The sequence below is a fragment of the Oculina patagonica genome, chromosome 5 (assembly GCF_052425735.1).
Source record: "Oculina patagonica isolate OP01 chromosome 5, crgOcupat, whole genome shotgun sequence".
In the NCBI taxonomy this organism is placed as follows: Eukaryota; Metazoa; Cnidaria; class Anthozoa; order Scleractinia; family Oculinidae; genus Oculina; species Oculina patagonica.
Window position 1 is genome coordinate 27378038 of NC_135762.1, and position 26648 is coordinate 27404685.

Here is a 26648-nt window from a genome sequence, read left to right on the forward strand (position 1 = left end):
AAATGAAAGTTTAGGACGGAAACCACTGAGTGGGGAATCGAAAGTCCCTTGTGTAAGAATAAATTAAATGCTAATATTATCAGTTTGATATTGGTAGTGTACGAAGCGTTATGAATACTTGACACAAAATTTCACATTACCGGCCGAAAGGATAGAAAAATGGCCATTCAAACGTTTCTATGTTGCTTCAATATTTACGAAGGATCTTGGGTCTGCGGGCTTTGCAGCTTGGTAAAGCAAGACATATTTGAATTTGTTATAATTCCTGGTTGAATGGAGTACTACGGACGATCACTCTCAAAACTACAATCTTATGATTCTTCTCCGATAGTTGCTGGGTGCTGCAAGAGTTTACCTTCAGTGGTTCAACTTAGAATTTCGCCAAAGGATGACAGCGGCCGCAAGAGAACAGCTGCAGATCGACTTTAACGGTAAGTTCTCTTCAGAGCAACATCAGTTCATGTTAGCGGACTGGCGGCCTATTTAAATCAGTGCATAACAGTCAAAATGTATCTTTTTATATACTATATTATTTCTATTCTATAGTTGGCTCTCATTTCGAATTCCTGATAGTTATTACGTTGTCGAATGAGGCAGGACTTTTGATTTTGAAAAGCAATAAATTTAAGATTCTAGTCTTTACTTCCTGTAGACTTGAGCACAACAAGGATCAAAACTGAAATTACTTCGAGTTGCAAGAAAATTAACAGGAAACAGAATCAAACATTTCGCCAAGTTATAAGTCTTAACGGTGCTCAGTGACAGATCTGGGATTATGAGGGGGAAAAGTCTTTCTCAATTCCCACTAACGGGTTGTGTTCGCGAAGCGAGCAAATGTTTGTCATCAAATCTAACAGGAATACATCTATGAACAATATATTGAGATTGACTTTCACATCACGCAATCGTTTAAATGTGGCAAGTTACAAAACAAGGAAGTCGGCCTGTACTACGATGTTTATTCAGAATTACCCTAATGGCATTATCCAGAATTAATATCAAATTAATACAAGTACATTATATTATAAATGCGAACGGCCGAAAAACCCCGAAGAAGATATTTTAGTCGTAAACACAAATACTATGTAAATTGTTTCTCCAATGTGCCGCAATCATGCGGATGAAGTTTTTTGTGGTCACGAAAGTGAAATGAACCATTAAAATTATTTCATCTAATCATAACGAATTTTTGCGCAATTTTGTCAAGTTCTTTCTGCGCTCTTTTCGCACGACCCAGTCAAAAAGAGAATACCGAGCGCGAAAAAAATAATAACTTGAGCGCAAGTTACTCCACAGAAAACGACTTTAGAGTATTGCAACTTCCATGCAGCTAAGCGATGTTTTTGGCCTTGTTTACAAAATAAACTAAAACGAAAGGCAATGCTCGAAATGACCGCAACAGTTCAGACATAACCAAAGAGGCGTGTACTGGTCACGCAAAAAATGATTGAAAATGATGGCTGTACTGACGAAACTATATAAGAGCATAAGGGAAAAGAAAACAACAACAACAACAAAAAAACACGTTATAACTAAAGCTTTTCCTTTCTTTTTGCCTTGAAGTCTGAGTTGAGTTAACTATAACGTGTGCTCAATTTGTTCTTCCATAGCACTCCAGCTTATCACAATACTTCAGATGTCTGTAGCAGCGGTGTCTATAGCTGTGTCGCTTTTGTTGCTCATCGGACTTTTTAAGGTTTGTGTCACTGTGATTGTATTTCTTTGATTTTAAGCTAGCACCCTATTCGAAGATTAGGTGAACACACGCGCTGACGATAAAATATTATGCGAGGGTTTTGTTTATTTGTGCACATCGCGAAAAACTGTGGATTTCCTGCAGTGCCCTGGGTAGGCATAAATAGATTGTGCTCGGCAACTTTTGAGCAACTTTTAGCGTTTTGAGCAACTTTTTGTAGTACCAACAACCTAGGGCAACTTTTGCCTTCCTTGGCAGCTTTTGAACAACAAATCGATATAAAACCGATCCAAACCATAAAAGGTCGTTTCATTTCGAAGGATTTTTATCTTTTTTTATTTCTAGTTTTATTTTTTATTTTTTATCTATTATTGAAGTTATGTCGAGTTTAAAGAGTATATTGCAGTGGTGGATCCACTTTGAAGTGCCACGGGGCCCGCCCCCCCCCCCCCCCCTTATTTTTTCGGAAATAGCGCATTTTCTTTGAAGTGCCGGAATTTTCTTCGCAGAATTCAATATTCATAGTCAAGCGGGCTCCCCCTTAGCTAGCTGAAGGTCTGGATCCGCCACTGTATTGATTACAACAAAGACGTATTTATATTTCTCATATAACAATGGCTTTTTGGCCTCTTTTAATGATTGTAAGAATATTTAATGAAAATGTTTAAATGGCAACAAACAAACAAACATGTTTTGAGTATTTATCTAATTTAAAACAAAACGACTCTAGAGAGCAAGAAACTTTTCTAAATTTTGGTGGCAACTTTTTGATATTTAAGCAACTTTAGAGCAACTTTTGGGTATATTGTAGGGAAACTTTTCATGAATTTACTGGCACAATCTATTCATGCCTAGCCCTGGGTGCCAGAAGCTTTTCTAGTGCACTCCGAGGATCCGAGGCACTTGCCTTTACAACAGTCAGAGTGTATTTAACACGAATTTTATCAGTATGACACTGACAATACTAACTTCTTAAGTGACCCTTATTGTATTAAGAAACTTCTCTCAGTTCATATGTTTCCGTTGGCCTTGTCTCGTACACCTCTTCATACATAAATTGGTAGGGGACGTTACTGCGCAATAAAGAACCTGCATCACTTACTGACTGTCAGAAAAGAGTGGGGCACGCAGTCCTTGGTGTTTTCACGGTTATCTGGCTTGTTCACATGTTTTCATGGGTTGGGGTGGGGGAAGACCATGAACGCAGTCCTTGGTGTTTTCACGGTGATCTGGCTTGTTCACATGTTTTCATGGGTTGGGGTGGGGGAAGACCATGAATGCAGTGCTAGCGGTCACCACGAGGCGTCTTCGCTGTCCAATCGTCACTGACTTGAATTGTAAAGCGCATTTGAAAAGATACGTGTGGAAAATGCGTTATCTAAATACATTACTATTGGCCTTAAATGATTAAAAGCAATGGTGTGATGCGCGTAATTTTTTTTTTTGTTCCGTTTGTTTTTCAGCGTCGGCGGTGGCTGTTATTTCCGTGGTTGGTCTGGGTGCTGTTGGAGGAGCTGTTTTCTATAAGTGTCATCTTTGTTTATGTGGCTTTTGAAGTCAAGGTAATTCCCATTCCCATTTCAGTCCACTTTCATGGAAAATGGAAACGTAGCCAGCGTACCGGCGTAGGCCTGTCCCGATTGTGCTCGAAAATGCTGGAATGCCAAAAAGCTGCTAAAAAAATTGCCTAAAATCCAAAAGTTGCTAGCTAAATTTTTGATATTTTTATATAAACGTTTATTAAAAGCTTTATTTTTCGTTCTTCACAATAATTGCTAACACATCGGTCGAGAATAGCTTAAAACTTAGCCTTAAAGAGTTGCTCGCAGATATGGGCGAACTTTAAGGATACTCCTTAGTCTAACGAAACGGGAAAAAAACGTTGTCAAGTGACAGGTTATATGTTCAAAAGCGTGATAAACATTCAAGAAATTCGCATAAATTCAAGTTTTCTATGAAATCGTTGACTTTTTCGTGCTTGACTGATACGTGCTTTAAACCCGAATTGTTCTCAAAAAATGCTCAGACAGGCAAAGCTTGCTCGAGCTTACTAGAACATCAAAAAGTTGCTCCGAACGCCAAAAGTTGTTGAAAAGTTGCTGAGCACAATCGGGACTGGCCTTCCCCCCACGGGGCTGGTGCGCATTGTCGTTTTTGTTTTCTTTTAGCGTGAAAGGAAAGCGAAAACACCGGCTGCTTTACAGGGCACTATGTTTAGCACAGAATTACTGAGCCCAACATTTTGATCAGTTTCAGCAGTATTTCTGACATTTTTGCAAGGTCTGAAATGAGTTATCTGATTTCACGGAAATTACTTTAACAACGGATTTATTGTTCCCACCTAGAACTGATACGAGTCTACTTAGTTTTGATCAGAAGCATTTAAGTTACAGTTGTTAGGCAGGGGGGATAGATGGATTCCCACTTCCGGAAGGGGGAGGGGGTACTACGGTATGTTCCCGGATCTCACAAGTAGCACACCAAAAAAAAAAAAAACACCCCGTTTTGGCTGCTGGTAGTTTAAAACTTTCCTGCGATCGAAACATCACACCCAGTTCTAGAAATCGTCTCTAAAATGGACACCTAGTCCAGCTCCTGAACTCTCTCTTCCGCGCGCCCTTTATAGGGGTTGAACCCAGACGCGCGAAGAGAAAGTCCAGGATAACTTGCATGCGCATGCTCAGAACGAACCAATCAGAAGCGAGGAGTGTGACGTCACTCTCTTAGAATGCAAGCTATCCTGGACTCTCTCTCTTCTCGCGCCTGGGTTCAACCCCTATAAAGGGCGCGCGGAAGAGAGAGTTCGGGGACTGGACTAATGGACACCCCGTTCTAGATCGGGAAACCAAAATCACAACCCCGTTGCCTTGGGCGGCACATAGCTGTATAGGTATTTTGTGGGAGTACCCCCGGGTTCCCACTATCCAGTGGAAAAACAATCCCAAACCTCAAGGTTGACACCAATACCAGAAAGAAGCAAGAAAGGAGTACACTTTCAGACAAATGTTTCCATTTTACAGGTTACTATTTTAGCGGCAACTAATTTTTAGCGATTTTTTCCAAGCACGATTTAGCGACTATTTTATTTAGCGATTTTCCAAAAATTGTAAAAAAAAAATAGTGATATCGTGTTCGGCAGTTTTCCTTTGGGGTGGGAGGAGGTACTTTTAATTAATTTAACGAGTATTAAATTTGATCGAGACAAATTTCAGCGAGTACTAAATTGAGCGATTTTCTCCCAACTCGCTAAATGAGTAGCCGCTAACAATATTAACCTTGAGGTATTTCACAATCCTTACTACGTACTGTAAGAATACTTAGGTTAGGTTACTTGTACAGACACAGTTAAGTCTGACCAAAAGCATCAAGAAATTCAGCAGATACTGACAATGTGCTGTACAAAATTGTCCTATTGCAGTTGAAGTGCAGTGTGTACATATCGGATGCAGTCATGTTTGTGATCTCTGTAAGTATAAATTTCAAGTGTAAGGGAAGGAGGGAAATACACCCTTCCCATAGGGATGATGGGGCCTCGAATTGGAAAACTATGCCGTCAACATGAATAATTTCTGTTCATTGTTATTTGCTTGAGTTTTATTCCAACTGTTGGTTTTTGTTGCATTTCTGACACATGCCATCAAGGATGCTCTGTTTCAGATTTTAGTCTAACACCATCACTAGACCTGATGGTGTTAAGATGTAAACAATCTCTTACATTGAAAAATTGAAGGACTATTAGGAAAAATTCAAAATGTAAGCACTGTAAACAAATTTATCTCACAGTGTTCAGGCATCTGATTACTTGTATGTAAGAATTTCCATAATCCAATTAACCTGTGTAGGGGGGAGGGATGGCTGTACATAGCTGTACAAAGGCTATATTCCAATCAACCTATTATTAGACTGTCCACAGCCCTCTATTTTTTCGTGTTTTTCCGATCGACGAGCGCGTGGTGAGAACGCGCTCGCTTCCTTTTGCTTTTTTGCGTTGAAAAATCGAGAGGCTGTGGACAGTCTACCTATTATTTTTATTGTTATCAAAGTAGGCATGCAATGCGTGCGGAGAGCTATGTGACCAACTCTTTGCATGTGCTCATGGCTGGGCTATGCTACTACATGATATTATTCTAATCAATCTTTCTCCTTTTACTTCCTTTAGATGTACTTTATGCTGTGTGTTTACTCATATTGTAAACATTTGAGAAGAGCAGAATGCATGAATAAGGTAAACTAGGATACACAACGTGTTATCAACTTTTCAAGACACTGCTTTTTTCGACTATAAAGTTAATCCAATTAGAAGCCTCCTTAACCTCGTCATACCCCGCCAAATTTATCAAGCTCAAAGAGCAGCCCCCAAAAACTTAAGCTCAGGCCTTATTTGCGTTGCTTTCAACCAACTACATTAAACTGCATTGCCTGTACATACATACAATAATATTGCATAATGACAATTATTAGTTTACCAGAAAGCTCTTCACCTGTGTGCAGCTGTCTCTTATTCCTGTGTGCGGAAATAGGCAATAGCTGCATGCAGGATAGAAAATTCTGGGCTATGTAACATCTGTGTACAAATTTCTTTTAAGATACAGTTTAGACAAAGTTTATATTCTGTTATATATTTTTTATACTTAACTTAAACACAAATGAGGAAATTTGATGTGACCCGATATCAATCAATCAATTAATGTGACAATTTTCGTGAATGTTTGATTTTAGTACAGAGCAGCTGTCCAACTAACTCTCGATGATGCACTTGATTCAGAAAGCTCTGCCCTATTGGTTAACAGACCTGTGTAATGGAGATCATACAGTGCGTCAAGTTCACATGGAAAAGCCAGGCTTGGCAGATCAAAGCAGGATTAAGCTATACCAGAATTGGCATAAAAAATGTCTAATCTTTTAATATATAAGTTATTAATTAAAAAAAAATTGTCAGGACTCCATTTGAAATTAGATTTTAGCTAATCTTGTTAAAACTAAGGTTAAACATGCAAAACTAGCATAGAAAGTTGCTTTAAATTTAAACAAGATTGAAGAAGAAATCTATTTTAACTTAAAAGTTAACTAAAGTCATTTTTCTAATGTACAGAATTACTTTCAAATTGAAGGAAACCTCAAAAAAGTATTCCAAAGTAGAAAAACAACAAAGAAGTAATAATAAACCGTAAATAAACAAGGATGGTTTCGACTGAGAAAGATTACAGACTTCAGCTTTTAAAAACACTGACAATCACCTTAGCGAACCTTTTTACAAAACAAATGTTTCCTTCAGCAATTTCAAAAGGTCATGTCTGTGGGTTTTCATTGTTAGATTTTATTCTCCTTTGTTTTTTTAAGGTCCATTTTTAAGGTCCATTTTTAGCATTATTTTAAAATAATTGATGAGAATAAAAACTCATTGGTAGTTGGTTACCCTGCCCACTCTGAAGTGGGAGAAAGAGAAAGCTAATTTAGTTTTTTTGTTTGGTTAAGATTACAAGCCTAAAAATGTTTTGACAAGGTCACTTTGAACATCTAATAATTAAAGCACTGCCTTGTTATTCTTGCTTCATGGTTGATTTATGATTTTAAATAATAATAAATTATTCTCCTATTGGACTGAAAAGTCTTAAAAAGAGTCTGTACAAAAAGTTTTTCTCCTCCAGAGTTTGCAACAGTTCACTTCTTTGACTCAAAATATATTCTTGTCCACCTTATGAGGAATGTATTTTGAATACAGTTCTTGTCCACAATCTTCCTTCTTTCATCTTTGTTAATCTTTTTTCAATGGCTTTGGCCGTTGCTCTTCTTGGATAGCCACCCAGATATATAAACCAATAATAATATGAATAACTATGACAGTTACTGTGGCTGCACCAATAGATCCATTTGAATAACCCAGAATATCTGAAAAATAATTAAAAAGAAAGATCACATGAGCATGATTACATTAGTTACCAAGGGGGACTTTCTGAAAATTTTAGATTGTTTTTTATTTATTTTAATTTTTTTAGAAATTACAATGACAAAAATACATACAAGAACCTAATTACAATACTACAGACACAAACGAATAACAATATTAAACAAGCCTTGCACAACGTGACTAAACTTGAAAAGACAAAATCCTAAAGAGTGAAAGCATCAGAGTTTTCCACAGCCATCTGAATTCCATTAACCCTCATATCCAATTCACGTTAGTAGAAACTCAGCTGTGTTCTATTGGAAATCTGCAAATCTGATTGGTTCTCCCACTGTTTTCTATTCGCTGATAGAAAACAGTCGTGGACGCACGTAGCTCTTTAAGCGGTAAGTTTTCTTGATTTTTGTCTTCAAAGTGCACAATATTGCAGGTTTTGGACTGCAATCATTTAGAGTTTCTACTAAAACAATTAGCCTACTCGCCCTCGTTTTCTATGAGCGATAGTCAACTCGGCTGCGCCTCGTTGACTATTTGCTCGTAGAAAACTCGGGCTCGTAGCTAATTGTCAAATAGAAAAGCCAACTACAGGCGCGGAAGGCCAAACCATAGCTTTCCTTGATACAAGTAACACGGTATCTGCGAGTGGTCAAGTGGAAGTGGGCGTGTACAGGAAACCCACACACACAAACAAATATCTCGCCTTCGAATCACATAGTCCTGTGCAAAGCAAACAAGCTGTAGTAAAGACACTAATGGATCGTGCCAAATATCTTCCCTCAACCTCTGAGCGGAAACAGAGCGTAAAACAACTAGTAATCTGTGACCTTAAAGTCATCGGATACCCCCAAAGTTTCATTGATCGTTGCCTTGTTTCGGCTCAAGAAACCATGCAGCCAGAAAACCAAGAAAGTCAAGAGAGTCCAAGGGGTTACACTTTAATCCCTTACATAAAGGGTGTATCCGAGAGAGTTCGACGTGTGCTTAACACTGTTAAAACAGTTGGCAGTATCTTTAAGAAACCAAACGACTGCCCCGCCACAAATCAGATCAAGGGAATTGTGTACAAAGTCAAATGCAAAACACCTGATTTTGCCTATGTGGGAGAGAGTAAAAGATCATGGAATTCGCACGGCGCAGAGCACAAGCCTGGTACAAGATCTAATAACGAAAGCGCAATAAGATTTCACGCGGAAACAACAGACCATGACATTCATCCGGATTATGTAGAAATTTTAGAAAGAAATGTCAACAATAAGCAACAACGCCTATTCCTAGAAGCACTACATTCTATCCAGGACATTAACTGTGTGAATGAGCATGTGCATTTCCCACAAGTTTATTTAACATTGGGAACATCCCTAGAGACCGGCGGTGTATAAAACTTATTATGCAAAAACTGAACCAATTTTAACTCTGATGAAGGTAACAGAGAGTTACCAAAAATTCAGTTTTTACACGTTTTTACCAACTTTTTTAAACCGATTTTAAGATCACATACAAACCAAATTTTTATTATATTATACCTATTTTCTGACCAAATTGCTCAAACCATACCCTTTTTCAGACCACAATGGTCAAAGTCAGACTATAATCTATTTCAGTCCAAAACAGCTTGAAAACCATACCTTGCGGTGCCACATGTGGTATATAGCTACTGTATATGTAAGGGAGCCCCCCCCCTTTCCCTATTCCTGGATTCTTATAATGTTCCCCAACCTGTCTAGGTCCAGCATTTTATAATGTGATAAAAAAGAACCCGTATCTGCATTCCCCCATCCCCCTTACCAATCACATTAGATCAGCTGGCAGGGGGACTGGAACTGAGCAGGAACAAGTGGAGTGGGGGGGGGGGGGGGGGAAGGAAAGAGGAGTGGCAACAAGACGTGAGCATACGACTTTTCTTCAAGCTTACAAAAAGGGGAGAGGTGTAAAGATCTAGGTCTGCTCCTGGCAGTAAGCATGCATGCATGGCTGCACTAAAACTCTTGACCTCTAGATCTCATGTCTAACTTGGCAAGCATTGAGAAATAATTAGAAGCTGTCTCACACAGCCCTTGTTTTGGGTCAATATGTACCACACTCATTCCTCAGAGAGCATTGCATGACAAAATGTAACAGTGTCTGCGTAGGAGACTATCATTTTTGGAACAAAGAGACTATAATAATATTTTTACCACTGAGACTTGTATCAAACAGTTTAATTACCTTCAAAGACCATCTTCTTGGAAAGGAAAAAGCAGGATATTGGCAATAAAATCATGGCTAATGTGAACTTCAACAGAGTCCAGAGTACTGATCTTTCCCGAGGCCTGTGTCAATCAATCAAACAGTGAACATTTGTAACATACTGATATATCAACAGTCAAAATCAAGCACTAAAAGATCTATTAACATTATATCTGTTTGGCAATTTAGTATCAAAGAAGTGCTATTTGAAATGGATATTTCTTTACAGATGAATTTATGATCAAAATGATGTTTTGTTTCTCATTCTGCCATAAAACGTGTCCTTTAAAAGACCGCGTTACACCCTGCTTAACAAAGATACAATGAAACCCAGACGTTAGAATGAAACTCAAAATAAGAAGAGGAAAACGACAGAGAGATATTCAGTTTAGTTGAACTTTCTATTCTTATTAAGTAAAATGTCATTTCATTGAACAGACAGAAAAAATAGATTGCAACACTACAGTCACCTACCCTAAGGTATCTCCTTCGCCGTCAGATCTAATCATTTTTAGATACTATGTTAATCTAACAATAATTTTCAAGTGCGTTGGGCTGCTATAAAGGATCTAAGAAACCAACAACTTCTTCAATTCAGTCAGTCCGCCATCTTTTGAGTGACAACAAAGAGGAGGACTGGAACTAATCTCGTCCCACTCTCTCACGGTATTAGTGTTACGTCAGACAACAACATGGCGGCATCTGTTCGTCTCCTTCGCGCAAAACTGTCGCGTTTATCCCTTGTGTATTTCCATAAAAGCCGTCCTTTTATCACCGCGATTTTAAGATTTAGTTCAAACAATGTTTCAAGGTGGCGAAGGCTGTATTTACCGCCCAGAAAGAGCTTACACTGGGGAGTTGCAGTGGGTTCGACAGCTGGGGTGCTGTGTGGAAGTGTCGCTTTCTGTGCAAGCTCAGGTACGATTGTTGCGATCAACGTGATTTTTGCGTAGCTTTCGCTAAACATCAGCCAACAACAGCCGTGTTGCTGACGCCTAGATCTGACTTATTCATAAAAAAAGAAACAGAGGCTCTCATACCTTTACTGTATTGAGGGGCCTAAAGGGGTAAAATGGGAACTCGAATTTGGGAAAATTTACAATGGGAAAATGAAATTTGGATCATTGGGACTGAGAATCACAAACAAAAAACAATGGAGCTGGGACTGGGATTTTGGAAAATTTGGGAAAACTGCAGGCTGAAAAATGGCATTTGTGTTGAGATATTTTTAGTTGTATTGCGTGACGAATAGTACGATAAGTGATTTGCGTTATCAGGTTATGTAATGTTTTGATTTCTCGTGATTTTGATGTAGACAATAGAACCATGTAATCAGTCATCGCTGTCTAGGTATTAGGGTGTGTCGCGCGTCAGTGATAAGGGAAAGCCAAGCTAACTATTGTTCATTCTATTAGAGAGCGAAATCGGGTGTGATCAGGAAAATACTATCAGAGAAATAAATTGTGAAGTTTGCGGAAACTAGCCGTGTACTTATTGGCATTCGCAACATTTGGCCAAAATTTGGGCTGGGAAATTAAGATATATACCCTCCCCCCTCTCTCAGGACCCTCTGTATTGGTCATTTTGTTCAAAATTTCTTGTACATGTGTATGTTGCACAACTGCTGATTTCGAGAGAGTTCTGAAGTCCTTTGCTTTTAAATAAGCTTGCTCCAAATAAAATTTTATGTTAACTTTCCGCTGTTTTTCTCTGCATAAATTTATAAAGAAATGTGGTTTGTCATGTTAGATACATAACAGCAATATTTTATTCTTCAGGGCTTGTTGAGAGAATGTGCAGATCTGCAAAACAGAATGACACTATTGAACTTCAAAGGTGAGTGGTTTTCATGAATTTGATAAGACCATCAACAGTACTAGTCTGTCTGTATGCACTATTTCCTTGGCTATTCACAGTTCATGTAATATTCATTATGCCACATGATCATGATGACTCAGTGGCAATATAAAAGACATGATAATTATTAATGCAAGGTGTATCATTTTCATGAAGACATGTAAGAAATGGTCAGCCCTCCCTCCCACTCCTCTTGCTGGCTTATCCACTTTTGTGCTCCCTGTCATTTCTGCTTGACAGGAGTCTTCCCATACCTTAATGCTAATGAGTCAGCAGGTGGGATAAGGAAGTGTCAAGGATGCTATTGTACTGTATTGTCTGTATATACAGTTGTACAAATATAAGCTTTTAGAATGCAAATGGGTAATATCAGAAATAATCCAGGCAATTTACTCATACCATTTGTGGCGTCTTGGAATTCTGAGGGAAAAGGGTGGTGGGGGTGTATGGCATGGTTGGAAATTAGCACTTGCCCACTCGCCCAGGCGAGTGTGAAAACTGTCGGGCGAGTACAAATCACGGATCACCCGGTGGCCAGTACGATTTTCATATCCAGAATATAGTTTTCGAAATAAGCGTCTACTGATCCACGAAACGCGGCAAGATTGCTTTTCCTGCCTCTTTTTCTGTACAATTTCAACACTTTGCTTGCAACATACAGGAATTTGGGAAGACGTATCAAATTAAAACTGCATTTCAACTTTTGAAGCATGCTTATGGTTAAAGTGTGAAGTAAGGTCATTTTTTGGCGATTTTTCATTCAAGAAATAGATTGCAGTCTCTATCATGTTCGACCACTACTGTGGCATGATGAGTATCGAACGTGATTAAAAATTTGTTAGAGGAGGGGGGCTAAATTTTTCTTTCTTTAATGGAGGAGACTGGGCGAGAGAAAATTGATCTGGGCGAGCGCAATTTGAAGGTCACTCGCTCAGATAGCGAGTTCTCCAAAATTTAAGTTTCCAACCCTGGTATGGCCTAGAATTCCTATCTGGATTTCCAAAGAGGAAAGATAGGGAGATTTTTGTGTGAAAAGACTTTCTCGTTCATAAATCCAACACTTCCCAAGGTATCAAGCCATGGTTTGTATAATAATTTCTTCTTCTTGTTACAATATTGCATCAGGCTCATTAAACAAGGTCATGACGTTAACCAGAAGCATCCCCTGGGTTGGACCCCACTCCATGTCGCTGCTTTTAATGGCAGTGAAAGGTAAGATCACGTGATTACATTTCTTTCCTCCTCCTTCTCTCCTTCTCTCCTACTCTCTTTCGAATTCTCCCACTTTGCATTATTAATAGTTTCCTTTGGTTTGATCTTGTATTTGAAGATGTGTAGAGTTATTAGTAGAGGCAGGAGCTGATGTCAATGCAAAGGAAGAATTCAGCACAGCATTCCGTACTGCGCAAAAGAAACATATGAGATCCTTTGATGGTAGGTCCTTGTTCTTTCAACTGTTGAATATTTTGATAGCACAAAAATGCATTTTTTAAGCCCTTCTATACACAATCACCCTCACTGGCTGGTTTTACAGTGCATTGCGCCTTACCGTGATACATACTACTTTTCTTAGGAAAAGGGGGAAAAAAGAAAAGCCACCCAACAAACGTTTTTACAAGTGTGCTCTCGTAATATTATTATTTGTTTGACAAACACGCATCCTTGCAAAGTTGAATACGATCAAATAGATACTTTTTACAATATTTATCAACAAAATGCAGTGAAAACATAAAATATTACAAGATGACACTTACATTTACAAGTATAAATGTTCGTTGGGTGGCCATGGTAAGGCATGTCACACTGTAATATTCAGTTGCTAAACTGTTATGTAAACATGTTTTTTTGGTTAGGCTCAGCTGATGCTCTGATATTTCTTTTTTTGTAGTGATTTTTATGCGTGATGACGACTTCAGTGACAGACTCCACAGAAATGCTAACTTCAGTGGATTCACTCCCCTTCATTATGCAGCCCTCGCTGACAATCTTGAATGCATTCATCTTCTTCTTAATGCTGGTAAGTTTGTAAAGAGTTTTCATACATGTAGTTGCTTTGGTTCAATTTTACCTTCGGTACAATTTTATACCTGCCAACTTTTTCTGGGTCAAAGGTGTGAGATTTTTATCCTGAGAGTGCCAGGATTTCCGAAGACGATACGACAATGTCTGAAGTTTTTCGAAGATGTCCGAAGTATTTCGAAGACGTTCCGAACATATCTCGATCCCAGTACATGGACGTGTTTTGCTAAACACGACCTCGTTCCCAACTCCTTTTTTTTGGAAAAACCTTGTCAATTCGGGGAAAGTATCGCGATATACTCATTTTAAATGGAGTTTTCTTTTCTCGCACTGGTTTGAGATTACATTTTTGGAAAATGTGTCGTTTGTGGTTGTAAAATCTCACATTTTTCGACTAGGCGTGAGAAATTGGTTCGTAAGCGTGAGTTGGCGTGAGATCGAAGTTTTCAACTCGCAGGCGTGAGACTCACGCCCAAGGCGTGAGAGTTGGCAGGTATACAATTTAGTATTTTGCATTGTCTTATATTCATTATCATACATTGCCATACTCTAAAACAAAGGAAAACACCAGATTGTACCAAGAGTAAAAACCAAGTATTTGTATTTGATAGATGGGGGGGGGGAAATTTTATAATAAAGATAAATACATGCAATGTGAAAAAAATAATTAATAATGAAAAGCGGAGCACAGTCACTTAAAAATAGCTAAGGATAATCAAGTTAAGTGGCTGGGCCAAGTGGTAAAAATGTTGCAATAAAGTTACAGAGTATAAAAAATGAGACACGATTTCCATTTTACTCGCACACACACACACACAGAACGAAAAAAGAAAAATGGATGTGCACACACAAAAAAAATAAAAAAATAAAGTACATCAAAATTATGTACCAGTCACTAATGGTTACATTAGTGCGCTGGACTCCAAATTGAGTGGTTGTTTAAGCCCTGGGTGGGGTCACTGTGTTTGGTTCTTGGGCAACACACCTTACTCTAAATTATAAGTCCTCTTTCCACCCAGCGCCCACTGGCAGGTGTATAAATTGATACCACTTTATGATGGATGACTACCGTAAAGATCCATGTATAAGCCGCACCTTTTTTCCTCTAAATTCAAGTCAAAAATCGGGGGTGCGGCTTATCTACGGAAACATCTCTAGTTGGAGTTCTCAAAGGCCTAATTAATATTCATTAAAAAAAACTTCTCAAGACGTCACTGAATAAACATATAACAACCTGAAAACTTTGTTGTTGTTCACTGCCTTTTAGTTCCTCTGCAAAGCTGTTTGCAGTGAAGCCTGCCGGTCACTTCGAAGCTTTCTGCTGCGTGCGAGAAAGCTCCAAGATAATCGCGATATCAAACTCTTATTTTGCACGAAGTTTTTATCCTGTTGCGGGTAGCAGTTTTCAAGAATCTTGGAAAGAAAGTGCCGCCGATTGCCGCCATGTTTGTTTTTTATGCCCAATAGAACTTCACTTGAACTTCAAACTTTATTGTCTGTATATTTTTTTTCCAAAATTTGAGCTCCCAAATTGGTGGTGCGGCTTATCTACGGGTGCAGCTTATACATGGAACTTTACGGTATATATCTTTTCTCTGCAGGAGCGGACCCCACACTGAAGGACAGTTCTGGCCATCAACCAATAGAATATGCAGGGAGCATGAAGATCAAAGAATTCTTGCAAGATAAAATGAATACGGTAGGGCAATCGCTTGCTGATGTCAATACATATAAAATTTTAATTTTTTATGCAAGAAAAATACGGTAACTAGAATGGCCATGCAGAATTTTATTGTGCCAAGGTTTGAAAAGAAAACGACCGTGACTAACTCCAAAAATGCATTTATATAATACATGTACATTTATTAACTATCTGTAAATTTGACATTTTTCAAATATTTTTCTCAGTATCCAATGTACTCCTTTCATATTTACCACAGTTATAACACACAGGTAGCAGAGACCTTATCATGACACAAACTGTGATGTGCAAATGCTGACTGAACCATAATTCAGCATTTTGTTACTTTTATTTATCCAAGAGGATAACTTTTTATTAAAATTTTATTTGCATGTTTTATAGTGATTGTTTTCTGTTTAGTATGCTAAAGAGAAAGAGAAGAGAGAAATAGAGGAGAGACGTCGCTATCCACTGGAAATGAGATTAAGAGAGAATATTGTCGGACAAGAAGGAGCCATCCTCACAGTAGCTGCAAGTATGGCTACTCATGTGATAATAATTAATTAAGTAATGAAACAAAATCAAACAAACAATAAATTATATAAATTTATGCTCATTTCATTTTAACACCTGGGGTGCCAATTGTATATTTGTTAACTTTGTACGTAACCTTACATGTATTAGAGTTTTTAAGCATAAAAGGTTGGTGTTTATTTTATTCCTTTTCTGGTATTACAGGTAAAAATGTTTCCTTTCAGACAAAATATTTCTAGTTCTGTTGGAATTGTTATCCCTTACTGCCCTTCCTTTGAGCTTGATAATAAAAAAAATACTTGAAGATCTGTGCCAGTGTTTGTGATTGCAGTATTGGTGTGCGGTGATGAGCTTAGATTTAAGTATAAAAGATCAAAGCTCACCCAGAAATTTGCTAAATCACAGCCAGTCGTTTCACAGGTTTGTCCAACAGTTCATGGTATAAATTGTTTATTACATTACATCATCCTTTTCAGCAATCCGCAGAAGAGAAAATGGCTGGTACGATGAAGAACATCCACTTGTGTTCCTCTTTCTTGGATCTTCAGGGATTGGTAAGAGCTGTAGGGTCTTATAGATCTGTGTGAGACTGTTTGAACATGATTACCTTTACCTTTAGCTATTCTGAGTGTGTGTTTTTTAGATTTGAGAGCAATACTCTTACAAGTTTGTACCAAAAGAGTATTATTCTTTTTTTGATCTTCCTCCTTGTAGGAAAAACAGAGCTAGCCAAACAAGTGGCTAGATATCTTCATAAAGACAACAAGAAGGTACATTGCTTACATCTCCAAAGGCATGGTTTATTATTATTATTATTATTATTATTATTATTATTATTATTATTATTATTATTATTATTATTATTGTTATTATTATTATTATTTTGCTTTCACATCCCTTTGCTATTTTGTGTTTCATCAGGGTTTTATAAGACTGGATATGTCTGAATATCAAGAAAAACATGAAGTAAGAATTCAGTGTTTCACAGTAAAACGATTTAAACATATTGTTCTGTTGTTGTTTTTTTTTATTACTTTGCAATCACTAAAATGCATTTACCTCTGCATTTCAAAGGTGGCAAAGATGATTGGTGCTCCTCCTGGATACATTGGACATGATCAGGGTGGCCAATTAACCAAGAAATTAAAGGAATGCCCTAACGCTGTGGTCCTGTTTGATGAGGTTAGATCATGTCATTTCACATTACTTGAAGTCATTTTGTCTTCTGCACGCATTGCGAGCCTATGATGCTAGATAACTAACACAGTTGCAAACTTGCAATGCAGGCGTTTTTGATGGGCGAATAATAATAATAATAAAACCTTTATTTGAGTGTCAAAAACTAAAATAGCAGTAATAAAACCACTAAATGGGGACACTTTAAAGTGAAAGAAAAATAACAAAATCGAAATATCCTAATAAATGTTAAAATCGGTTAAAATTGGTTAAACTATTTACAATATATACAAGTTAAAATACAAGATAAAATATTTTCAATATATACAGATAAAATACAAGCTAAGAACTTACATTAAGAACTACATAGAATACAATTAGCGCAGCAATTATCATTCATTAAAATATCTAAGTCTAGCTTACGAATGTTTTTCTTAAAAGATGACAGTGTTGGTAAACTCCTAATGTCCTTTGGTATTATGTTCCATATCTTAGGCCCGAGTGTGTTTGATTTTGATGGGCTTGCAGTCGCAACGTTTTTTTCCTCTCCCCCACTCCCTTTACTCTTCATTCAGCCTTACTTCTACTCCCTAGGATGCTTTTTTCCTCTCTTCCCAAGCCTCTCCTGAGTTCGAATCCAAGATGGCGCTCGCCTAATCCAAATGTGCTCGTTTGCTAAAATACGCCTGCATTACAGGCTATGCCGCTAACTTCTTCTTTCAAGTTCCTAACAATTGTGCCATTTTACATTTTTCTCTTCAGGTCGACAAGGCTCACCCAGACGTTTTAACTGTCATGCTACAATTGTTTGACGAGGTAACCTTTAAACCATGGTGGTGGGATGGTTGTACAGGGGTGGTAGGGGGTGGGTGGTGCACCCCTATTCAAGTATATGGCATGTTTTTTCAGTTTAAGCTGTAATTATTTCAAATAGGGTTGGTCTATAATGTCATTTTTCATTGTTGTAACAGTTTTTTCTGGTTAAGGGCCGTTTAACAGATGGACAAGGCAAAACCATTGTGTGTAAGGACGCCATTTTTGTAATGACGTCAAACCTTGCTAGTGAAGAGATAGCCAATCACGCTTTGGATCTGAGAAGAGAGGCGAAACAAGCCGCGGAATGCAGAGAAGAGGGTAAGCGCTTTTATAAAGTTTTTAAATTTGATCATTAAACGGGCAATTTGTTATTATCGTGTTCGTTATATAAGTGAAGTCCATATATCGGCTACATTAAAAACCGTTCAAAACTCGAAGCATAAACGTAAAAATTGGTGACAAGCGCGGGACACATGCAACCGTGCATGCAAGCGCGGTTTAAACTTTTACCGGTGCGAAGCGCGAAAAGTCCCGTAACCAGTGTCCAGCGTGGGGAACACTTATCAACGTGCAAGCGCGGGAAAACTTGTCAACGGCGGCAAGCACGAAAAATTCCGTAACTAATGGTATGAGTGGGAAAATACCTAGCAAGCCCGGGAAACCACGTACCTAGTGTAAGCGTTTTAAACATTACACGGTTGTGAGCACGGGAAAGCTTGGTGGGAGGTAAGAGCTTAAGAGGGGGGAGAAGGGGGGTGGGGAGGGGGCGCATTGGGACGTGGGTTTTTTTTTTGCTGTGGTTTTGAAAGATTAGCTCTTCACTGTTATTCTTTTCACTTTTTTGACAGATGGCGAAATTAGTGAAAAGATCACAATATCAAGAAAGTTTAAAGAAAGAGTCGTGCAGCCAATTCTTAAAGTAAGGTTTTACCTGCCGATCAGTCAAAATATCGCTTTTCTTGAATAGATTGAAAGACTTAAAGATATGATCATCTCTGAATACACATCTGGTTCCAAAACTTAATTGTCTCAAGGAGTGTTATTATTTTATAGAAAATGTATAAAAAGCTAAGAGGAATTTGTATGTTAACCAGCGTTAAATTTCCCCATTGATATTTTACAGCTTCACTTCAGACGAGATGAGTTCCTGGGTCGGATCAATGAAATGGTTTACTTTCTTCCGTTTTCACGCTCAGAACTGCTCAGCTTGGTAACAAGGGAGCTGGATTTCTGGTCGAAAATGGTCAGTAGCTTTCTAACTATCCTTTGCAATTTGATCAGACTTTTGCGGAAGAAGTTGACCAAAGTTGCCCCTGCCTTTAGCCTGTAATCGAATAACATGAAGTTTTTATTTCTTTATTATTCTTTGCAGGCGTTAAGTCGACATGATATCCACATGAGCTGGGACAGAGAAGTGTTAGATGTTCTGGCTGATGGTTACGATGTACATTATGGCGCGAGATCGATAAAACACGAGGTGAGATTGCTTTATTGCCCTCGAGTGTCTCTTTCAGAGAAAAGTACCACAAGTTTGGGCGAAATTTTGTGTCATTTTGCTTGGCTAATCGAAAACCAGGTTAAAGCGTATCCAGGAACTGGTAGGAAATTTTGGTAAGCGCTGGAAAAGATGCAACCCATGCGGGCAAACGCGAAAAAACATGTAAGACTTTAGCCCGGGAAAACATTTTACCCTTTGACCACTGCGGGAAAACGTGACGCGTAGAAGTTTGGCAAGCGCTGGTAAACTTGTAAACGATGGGAAGCGCGGGAAAAATAGGCTTTTTGCACCGGAGAGAGTTTAGGCTATGATCATGATTGGCTGAATAGACTGCACCTTGACGCTGATTGGTTAGTACACGGGTCTTTGGTAACCGCGCAGTGAACAATTATAAACCAAAATAAAACGTGAAACCAAAGCAAACGGATCAAGCAAGAGGCAGAGCTCGACAATAACCTTGGTTAATAGATTATCCACCGTAAAATTCACCTGATTACAGATAATTTTTTGAAACCTCTGTACTGTTCTAACGTATAAGTTATCGAATTTGCTGCAGGTTGAAAGAAGAGTGGTCAACCAACTTGCTGCAGCGCACGAGCGAGAGTTGATAAGTCCCGGATGTTCCCTGCACATAACAGTGGACTACCCCAAAGATAAAACTGGAAAAAGTTTGGTTGAAGATGTAGCACCGATGATTAAATTGCAGCTCATTAAAGAAGGAAAGAAAAAGGTCGATATCGAAGTGGGAGACTACTTCACTCCGGAAGATAAACTTTTCTTTTAAAGAAAAAAAACCAAGTAGAAAACGTTACAGAATGATGGAATTTACGTGTCGTTTGGTTACGGTTAGATGGATGTGATCTTCGAGGGATATTTAACATAAAATGACGATCGCTCAAGTTAGCATTTCTAACCCTCGAGTCGATCAAGAAGCCAGTATTTGAAGGCTTGCGTTACACGGACGGAATACAGGAACACATATGTGCTGTAAAGATTTTTAGATTGTATTTAAGAGTACGTTGTGACTTACAACGGAGAAATTAGCTAACTTTACGAGCAGGACTTTGCTAAAAACATTTTGATAAAGGAGAGTAAAAGAACTCTCAAAGGATTTACCAAACTTTAACGAACTTGTATAGATAAATACAGCCACCTGTTCAGTTGGAACAAAAAGTAATAACGGGTTCTAGTAGAACTCAAATGTCTTAACAAACAAAACCAAAAATATTGGCGCTTTTGAACATAAAATAAATTAAATAATTATGACCATTGTGTGGTTGCGTTGCTCGATGTCTTTCCGTAAGGGAGTTACATAGGGTAAGAAAGTATGAAAGAAAGTAAGAAAGAGTAAAAGAAAGTCGGAAAAGAAGCTACACTATAAAGATAGTAAAAGACAGTAAGAGAATTTCAATCTCTAGTTTTCCGAAAGTTGTCTTGCGTTGCATTCAGTCAGTCATGGACGATATGGCTCTTGGCCAATGAGCACGCGAGAATTCTGTCAGTTTTAAAATAGTTATTAAAATTACGTTACAGAGTTCATCAAATTTCTGTTCCAAACAGTGGGAATATTTCCTTCATTTATTAAAAACACCAAAGCAGTGTCTCTCTTTGAATCAAAGGCGTTTTACTAACTATACAAACGCACACGATAAATATACCCAATTAAAGAGAATTTTTTTTATGAAAAACACCCTGAATTACAACCGCATTCTGCAGTGACACCCGAATTCCTGGCTAAAAAGAAGTCGTTAATTAATAATCAAAGTGACATTTTGTATCTACATCTTGTGTTCATTCCTTTCTAACTTATTTTTCTTGTTTTATTACATTTTAATTTGTATCTGGAACAAAGACGTGATCCAGTATCCAAACCTTAATTTTATGTAAAAGAGAAAATACAACAAAAACCGATTGAAGTAAGACTTAAGTCTAACTAATAATTACCATTATTACAGACCACTGGCTGGCAAAATAGTTGGTTTTACATCCAACACAACATTAGATAAATAAATTATGGGACTATAAACTATCTAGAAGGTCCGATCTATTTAGTACGATTAATTTTTGTAAGACGTTTAGAAGTTAGTAGCGTGTTAAACATGCTTTGTCTACTAAAAAACTGTTTTTAGTTCTCCTTGAAGAAGAATTTGTTAACAAATAAAATTCACCATGCAGTTCAATGTTCCTATAAATTCCTAAACAATTCCTTGTTCCAGCATTGATTGAGCAACCTTAATGAAGCCGCCGACATTCGCGCCCTTAACGTAATCGATGTAGCTGCCATCTTTCGATGTGCCGTACATGACGCATGTATTGTGAATGCTCTCCATGATGTCATGCAGCTTCTCGTCGACTCCCTCTCGGGTCCAGGCGTGGCGCAGACTGTTCTGTGACATCTCCAGGCCCGACACGGCCACTCCGCCAGCGTTGGACGCTTTACCAGGCCCAAAGAGGATCTTATGTTGTTGGAATACTTCTATAGCGTCAGGGTCTGACGGCATGTTAGCGCCTTCTGCTACACAGTAACACCCATTGTTGACTAACATCTCTGCATCCTCTTTGTTGACTTCGTTTTGGGTGGCGCATGGCAGAGCCACGTCGCACTTCACGAACCAAGGGCGTTTTCCTTCGAAAAATTCGGCGTCGGGATACTTCTCCACGTACTCGCTGATGCGACCGCGTTTGACGTTTTTGAGCCACTTGAGGTACTCAATCTTCTCCTTGTCCAGACCGTCGTGGTCATAAATGGTGCCCTGTGAATCTGATAGCGTCACGACCTTGCCACCCAATTGTAGCACTTTCTCCGACGCGAATTGCGCCACATTGCCGGATCCTGATACCGTGACGATTTTTCCTCTGAAGGTCTCGCCCCGCGTGTTCAGCATCTCGGCCGTGAAGTACACGAGTCCGTAGCCAGTAGCCTCCGGTCGCAGCATACTTCCTCCAAAGCTAAAGGATTTCCCCGTCAGTACCCCTGTGAACTCGTTGCGTATTTTCTTGTACTGGCCAAACAAGTAACCGATTTCTCTACCTCCGACTCCAATGTCACCGGCGGGTACATCCGTATTTGGGCCAATGTGCCTCTGAAGCTCTGACATAAATGACTGGCAGAAATTCATTACTTCGTTGTCGCTCCTTCCCTTGGGATCAAAATCGGATCCTCCTTTCCCACCTCCCAGGGGAAGAGTCGTAAGGCTATTCTTGAACACTTGCTCAAACCCGAGAAACTTAAGAATTCCTAAATTGACGGTTGGATGAAAGCGCAGTCCTCCCTTGTAAGGACCAATGGCCGAGTTGAACTCTACACGGAAGCCCCTGTTGACATGGACCTCTCCATGGTCATCTCTCCACGGGACCCTGAAGATAACGACCCTTTCTGGCTCCACGATGCGCTCCAATATGTTACCGTCGAGATATACGGGGTTCAACTGAAGGTAGTCCCATAGGGAGGTTATGACTTCGTGTACGGCTTGGTGAAACTCGTTTTCTCCTGGGTTCTTCGCTCTAACATGGCTCATAAAATCATCTACGCTCTTGAACTTCATGTTTCCTTCCTGTGGAAAGTAACCAAAAACACGTCACAAATTCAGTTAATTTTGTTCTTTTACTATAGTTACGCGACCCAAATTCTGGCCAAAAGAAATCTTCAGGCTTTAGTCTCCCAATTTATATTTACGATAAATGAAATTGAATATAGGCTTATTAATTCGATACTGAAATTCTTCGAAAACGTTTCTACATAGCATAAATCCTTCAATTTTTAAGGAAAAGCAAAACAGACAATTTTGACTCAAACTACACAAAACGTACCGTATGCCTGATTCTTTTAGTCCGTAATCTCGGATTTTCTATCGTAAACTTTTGCGTCTTCACTTTCCTGTGTGGAATTCTTAACTTGGCGGTAAGAAGGCAAAAGTTAGACTTCGCGAGTTCCCAGTTATTTCCCCTAAAAACTTTTGAAAAGAGTAATCCTCTGGGGCAATACATTCACGACGTATCTTCCTGAAAGAGGCCGTTCATAACATGCTTCCCCGTAATAACGAGATTACGTAAACAAATGAACTTACTAGAATACGTTTTCGCGCGCGCAGTTCTTTTAATTTCGTAACGCCAGAAACAAGAACAATTTTCTAAGAAGGTCCACCGTAAATTTAAGATTTAATCACAAGTATAAAAATATGAAAATTGAGATCTTACACTGGACAATTAAACAGAAATCCAAACATTTTTCCTGTTCAAATCTTCGTTCTATTCGTGAGAAAAATGCACGAGCACTCTCAAAGGTAACAAAATTGACGACATTTTGACGAGCAACGTAAAATCTTGCGTGAATCTCGGGCTCGGAAAATAAACTGACTTGCTTATTAACTAGTGCCCAAAAGTATTCACGATCAATCACTACTTCAACGAAATTCAATCTCTTTGAACGAATTTCGTAGACTTTCCAATAACGACCACAGTACCTGGTTTGCAGTGACCCGTTAAATAATTAGTGGAAAACGAGGGGCCGGGGTCCCGGGGTCTGTGGAAAACGCCGGGTTGCTGGGGTCTGTGAAGAACGCGGGGTCTCAGGGCGTGGAAAACCAAAAAAAAATAATAAAAAAAATTCATTTTGGCTAAAACGACAAGCTTAAATTTTGTCTTTTAAATTGTCTGCCATTGCTTTTACCGAGGTGGCATGTGATTGTTCAAAAAATGTTACATGAAGCGTGTCCAACACCGCCTGGTTACGAATGGAGACTAAGACTCGCTCACGTGCTAGTGTCACGTGAGCTCTGAAGTTTGTTCTAGTTCCGGCGGTTTATGGTGGATTTCCACTCACGGGTATTTTTTTACGTGCGTGAAAAAATTTAGAGACAGTGTATGCCTCTCTTTACACTCGAAACAGTCCCATTCCTCTTGACTAACTCACGCTCGCACGTTTAAAATCATTCGATGACGTCACACACAAACCTCCTAAAAGCTAATCAGCTGACCGGAATTTAATTTGATGTCACACAGTGAAGGTCAAGGTTTAGTCGCGCGAGAAACGCGCGCCCTTCCGTTGCAAAAAACATGTGAATTTGCCGAATGACCGCGGGAGAAATTATTGGAGGGTACTTTTTCCGAAGTAAAAGAGAGAAAGACGAAAGAAATATTTCGTGACTAAATTTTTAACTAGTTTCCAGGGTCTCTCTTTATGGGCCGATCTCTTTTGGCTGCTTTTGGACTTCGATCAAATTCCCCTTCTTTCGAGCCCACAAATCTATAAATTTTCCCACAAACGGGGATCCAGGAATGTAGGCAATTTTGATCATCCAACCAAAAACATTTTTTAAAAAAATTGTCTCGCGATTTGATTGGATAGCAGAAATCGTGTGGTGCATGTTTCCGGCCGATCAGTGTACACGTACACGACTCCGACCCAACTTTCGCTTTTAGATTGCAAAACTGCAATCTCCGGAAGAGAAATAAAATTACACAGTCTATATGCTTGTCCTTGGCTCCAAGACTTTCATTTATAACAACTGATTACGTAGTCTAATAGCGTCCTTTGTGGTCGTACCACCAGTAATCCCGCCATTGGCCAGCGACAAGCCGGCCGGTAGCTTTCATTTTGTCTGAAAAATATATCGGTTAAATTGATTGTGACAATTACGTTAATAGGAGAATCTAACCCGTCAAATTGATGGCCGACAGTAGGTTATGGGGAGCTGCCCTTTACAATTAGCGCTCAAACAAATTAAACCACTTCGAGGCGTCGAATAATAAGTTGTTGTCACGGCCTATATTAATGAGATACATTTACTAATCGACGGGCAAAAATATCACCAAAGATATTTCCAATTGACTAACGCATACTATTGCGATATTATCAGCTTAGGTCAGACTCAAACTTGAAGTTCACATTTGCTGTGGTCTGTTGCTAAGATTTATTCCATTGCGTGAGAAGACTCTTCAAACCAACACCCCCATGGAACGAAATAATTTCATTGTCACGCGAAGCTTGGAAAAGAAAACATTGCGCCGGCGGCAAACGAACTAACAAAAGCAGTTCTTTCTCAGATACAAGAGAATCAGTTCAATTTTATTGCTTAATTACTTCACTAAATCACAGATGTGTGACCGCTAGCAATGTTTATCAGAGTATTGGAGATCCAGAGTGCATTGTGCTTGCATTATGTCGAACACATCACGAGTTCACTGCTCGCTTCTCTTGTCGTAAGTTTGCGCAGAATTTCTCACTTGACCATTCTTTCTCTCGATGTATTTTACACTTTGCTGCATTAGAATATCGGCATGACATTGGCAGTTCAAAAAACGCTTAAGAAACATCGCCAAAATCGACTAAAATCTATTAGCTTCTATTCACGGCGGTGGGATCTGCTTGAACGTGATATTCATTAAAATTTGCACGGATATTAAAATACGCCGCGATGGCCTATAATTTCGTTCTCGACCCGGCCATAATTTCGCTTCTATTCGAGCTTAAGATATCAAACTAAGCAAGACTTTTAACGTTTAGGTGCTCTATTGAACAGTGTCGATAGAATTTTCTATCGAATGCGAATATAGTTAGAAAAGTCAGTAGAACCTTGTCATGTATGTTGCAGGTTATGTATCCAGTTCTGCTATTTGCAAGCGCTTTTCTACACTTTTTCATGCATAATCGCTCCCTACGTTTAGTCTACCCCAAGCCGTCTCACAAAAGAGCAATTTTAAAGATTAAAGAGAGCGCTGTTAGGCAATCGCTGCGAGCTTTAGCTTTTGTCGAGCGCTGCTAAAGATGATCAAGAATACCTACCGTGTCGCCATTTTCTTGAATGGCTGACTGTCCTATTCCAGCTACACATCGAATAGGGACTCGCCTGAGGAGCAGAGAGCCTCGCTGAATTGAAAATCTACTGCCTATCGTTCGTAGAAACATTGTTGAATCGAATGTCCTTCGCAGACTGTCTGTTGCCGAAACAGTTTTGTGCTAATGTATATATTACTTCCCGGCTTACTTTGTAAATTTATGGATTTTCCGATTGATGTGGGGGAGTGTTGTGGGCGTTGGTAGAGCGACGAATTTGATTGGCTGGCAAACAATTGAAACCAACAGCAGGAATCGTCAGGCGTGCACGACATCACAATCGAACCCAAAATAAACACGGCTCCCAGGAGGCGAAAACCGATAACAAATTTTGCATTGTGATTTTATTAGATGTTAAAATCCTTCCACGAAAGCCTCAATACATGTATAATTTTCCTCCAAGAA

At 39.0% G+C, this 26648-nt stretch overlaps 4 protein-coding genes across 6 annotated transcripts; 2 read left to right on the forward strand and 2 right to left on the reverse strand.

Annotated features, from left to right (window-relative positions):
• The first annotated feature begins 88 nt into the window (after positions 1–88).
• On the forward strand, positions 89–7245 carry LOC144654437 (uncharacterized). The gene is made up of 7 exons (XM_078514589.1): positions 89–231; positions 332–431; positions 1611–1696; positions 3160–3258; positions 5115–5162; positions 5856–5921; positions 6416–7245. Exons 1-7 carry the CDS (start codon positions 160–162, stop codon positions 6494–6496), a joined length of 552 nt encoding a protein of 183 aa, XP_078370715.1. The 5' UTR covers positions 89–159; the 3' UTR covers positions 6497–7245.
• On the reverse strand, positions 4191–10456 carry LOC144654479 (vacuolar ATPase assembly integral membrane protein vma21-like). 2 transcript variants are annotated; one of them, XM_078514637.1, is made up of 5 exons: positions 10302–10456; positions 9807–9910; positions 5716–7585; positions 4523–5588; positions 4191–4279 (listed from the first exon to the last, which is right to left on the reverse strand). In XM_078514637.1, exons 1-3 carry the CDS (start codon positions 10334–10336, stop codon positions 7452–7454), a joined length of 273 nt encoding a protein of 90 aa, XP_078370763.1. In that variant the 5' UTR covers positions 10337–10456; the 3' UTR covers positions 4191–4279; positions 4523–5588; positions 5716–7451. The 2 variants fall into 2 exon arrangements, with proteins under 2 accessions (XP_078370763.1, XP_078370762.1); XM_078514636.1 differs by having other exon boundaries at positions 4191–5588.
• Positions 10457–10511: 55 nt separating this feature from the next.
• Positions 10512–20215, forward strand: LOC144654324 (mitochondrial disaggregase-like). The gene is made up of 17 exons (XM_078514431.1): positions 10512–10745; positions 11606–11663; positions 12810–12896; positions 13015–13118; positions 13573–13701; positions 15305–15402; positions 15805–15919; positions 16395–16472; positions 16633–16688; positions 16840–16884; positions 16993–17100; positions 17857–17910; positions 18081–18228; positions 18759–18829; positions 19034–19153; positions 19283–19387; positions 19965–20215. The coding sequence occupies exons 1-17, from the start codon at positions 10520–10522 to the stop codon at positions 20190–20192; spliced, it is 1830 nt and encodes a 609-aa protein (XP_078370557.1). The 5' UTR covers positions 10512–10519; the 3' UTR covers positions 20193–20215.
• A 752-nt stretch (positions 20216–20967) lies between these two features.
• On the reverse strand, positions 20968–26409 carry LOC144654338 (NAD(P)-specific glutamate dehydrogenase-like). 2 transcript variants are annotated; one of them, XM_078514458.1, is made up of 2 exons: positions 26193–26409; positions 20968–22962 (listed from the first exon to the last, which is right to left on the reverse strand). In XM_078514458.1, exons 1-2 carry the CDS (start codon positions 26313–26315, stop codon positions 21604–21606), a joined length of 1482 nt encoding a protein of 493 aa, XP_078370584.1. In that variant the 5' UTR covers positions 26316–26409; the 3' UTR covers positions 20968–21603. The 2 variants fall into 2 exon arrangements, with proteins under 2 accessions (XP_078370584.1, XP_078370583.1); XM_078514457.1 differs by lacking the exon at positions 26193–26409 and adding an exon at positions 23219–23460.
• Between the last annotated feature and the right edge of the window lie 239 nt (positions 26410–26648).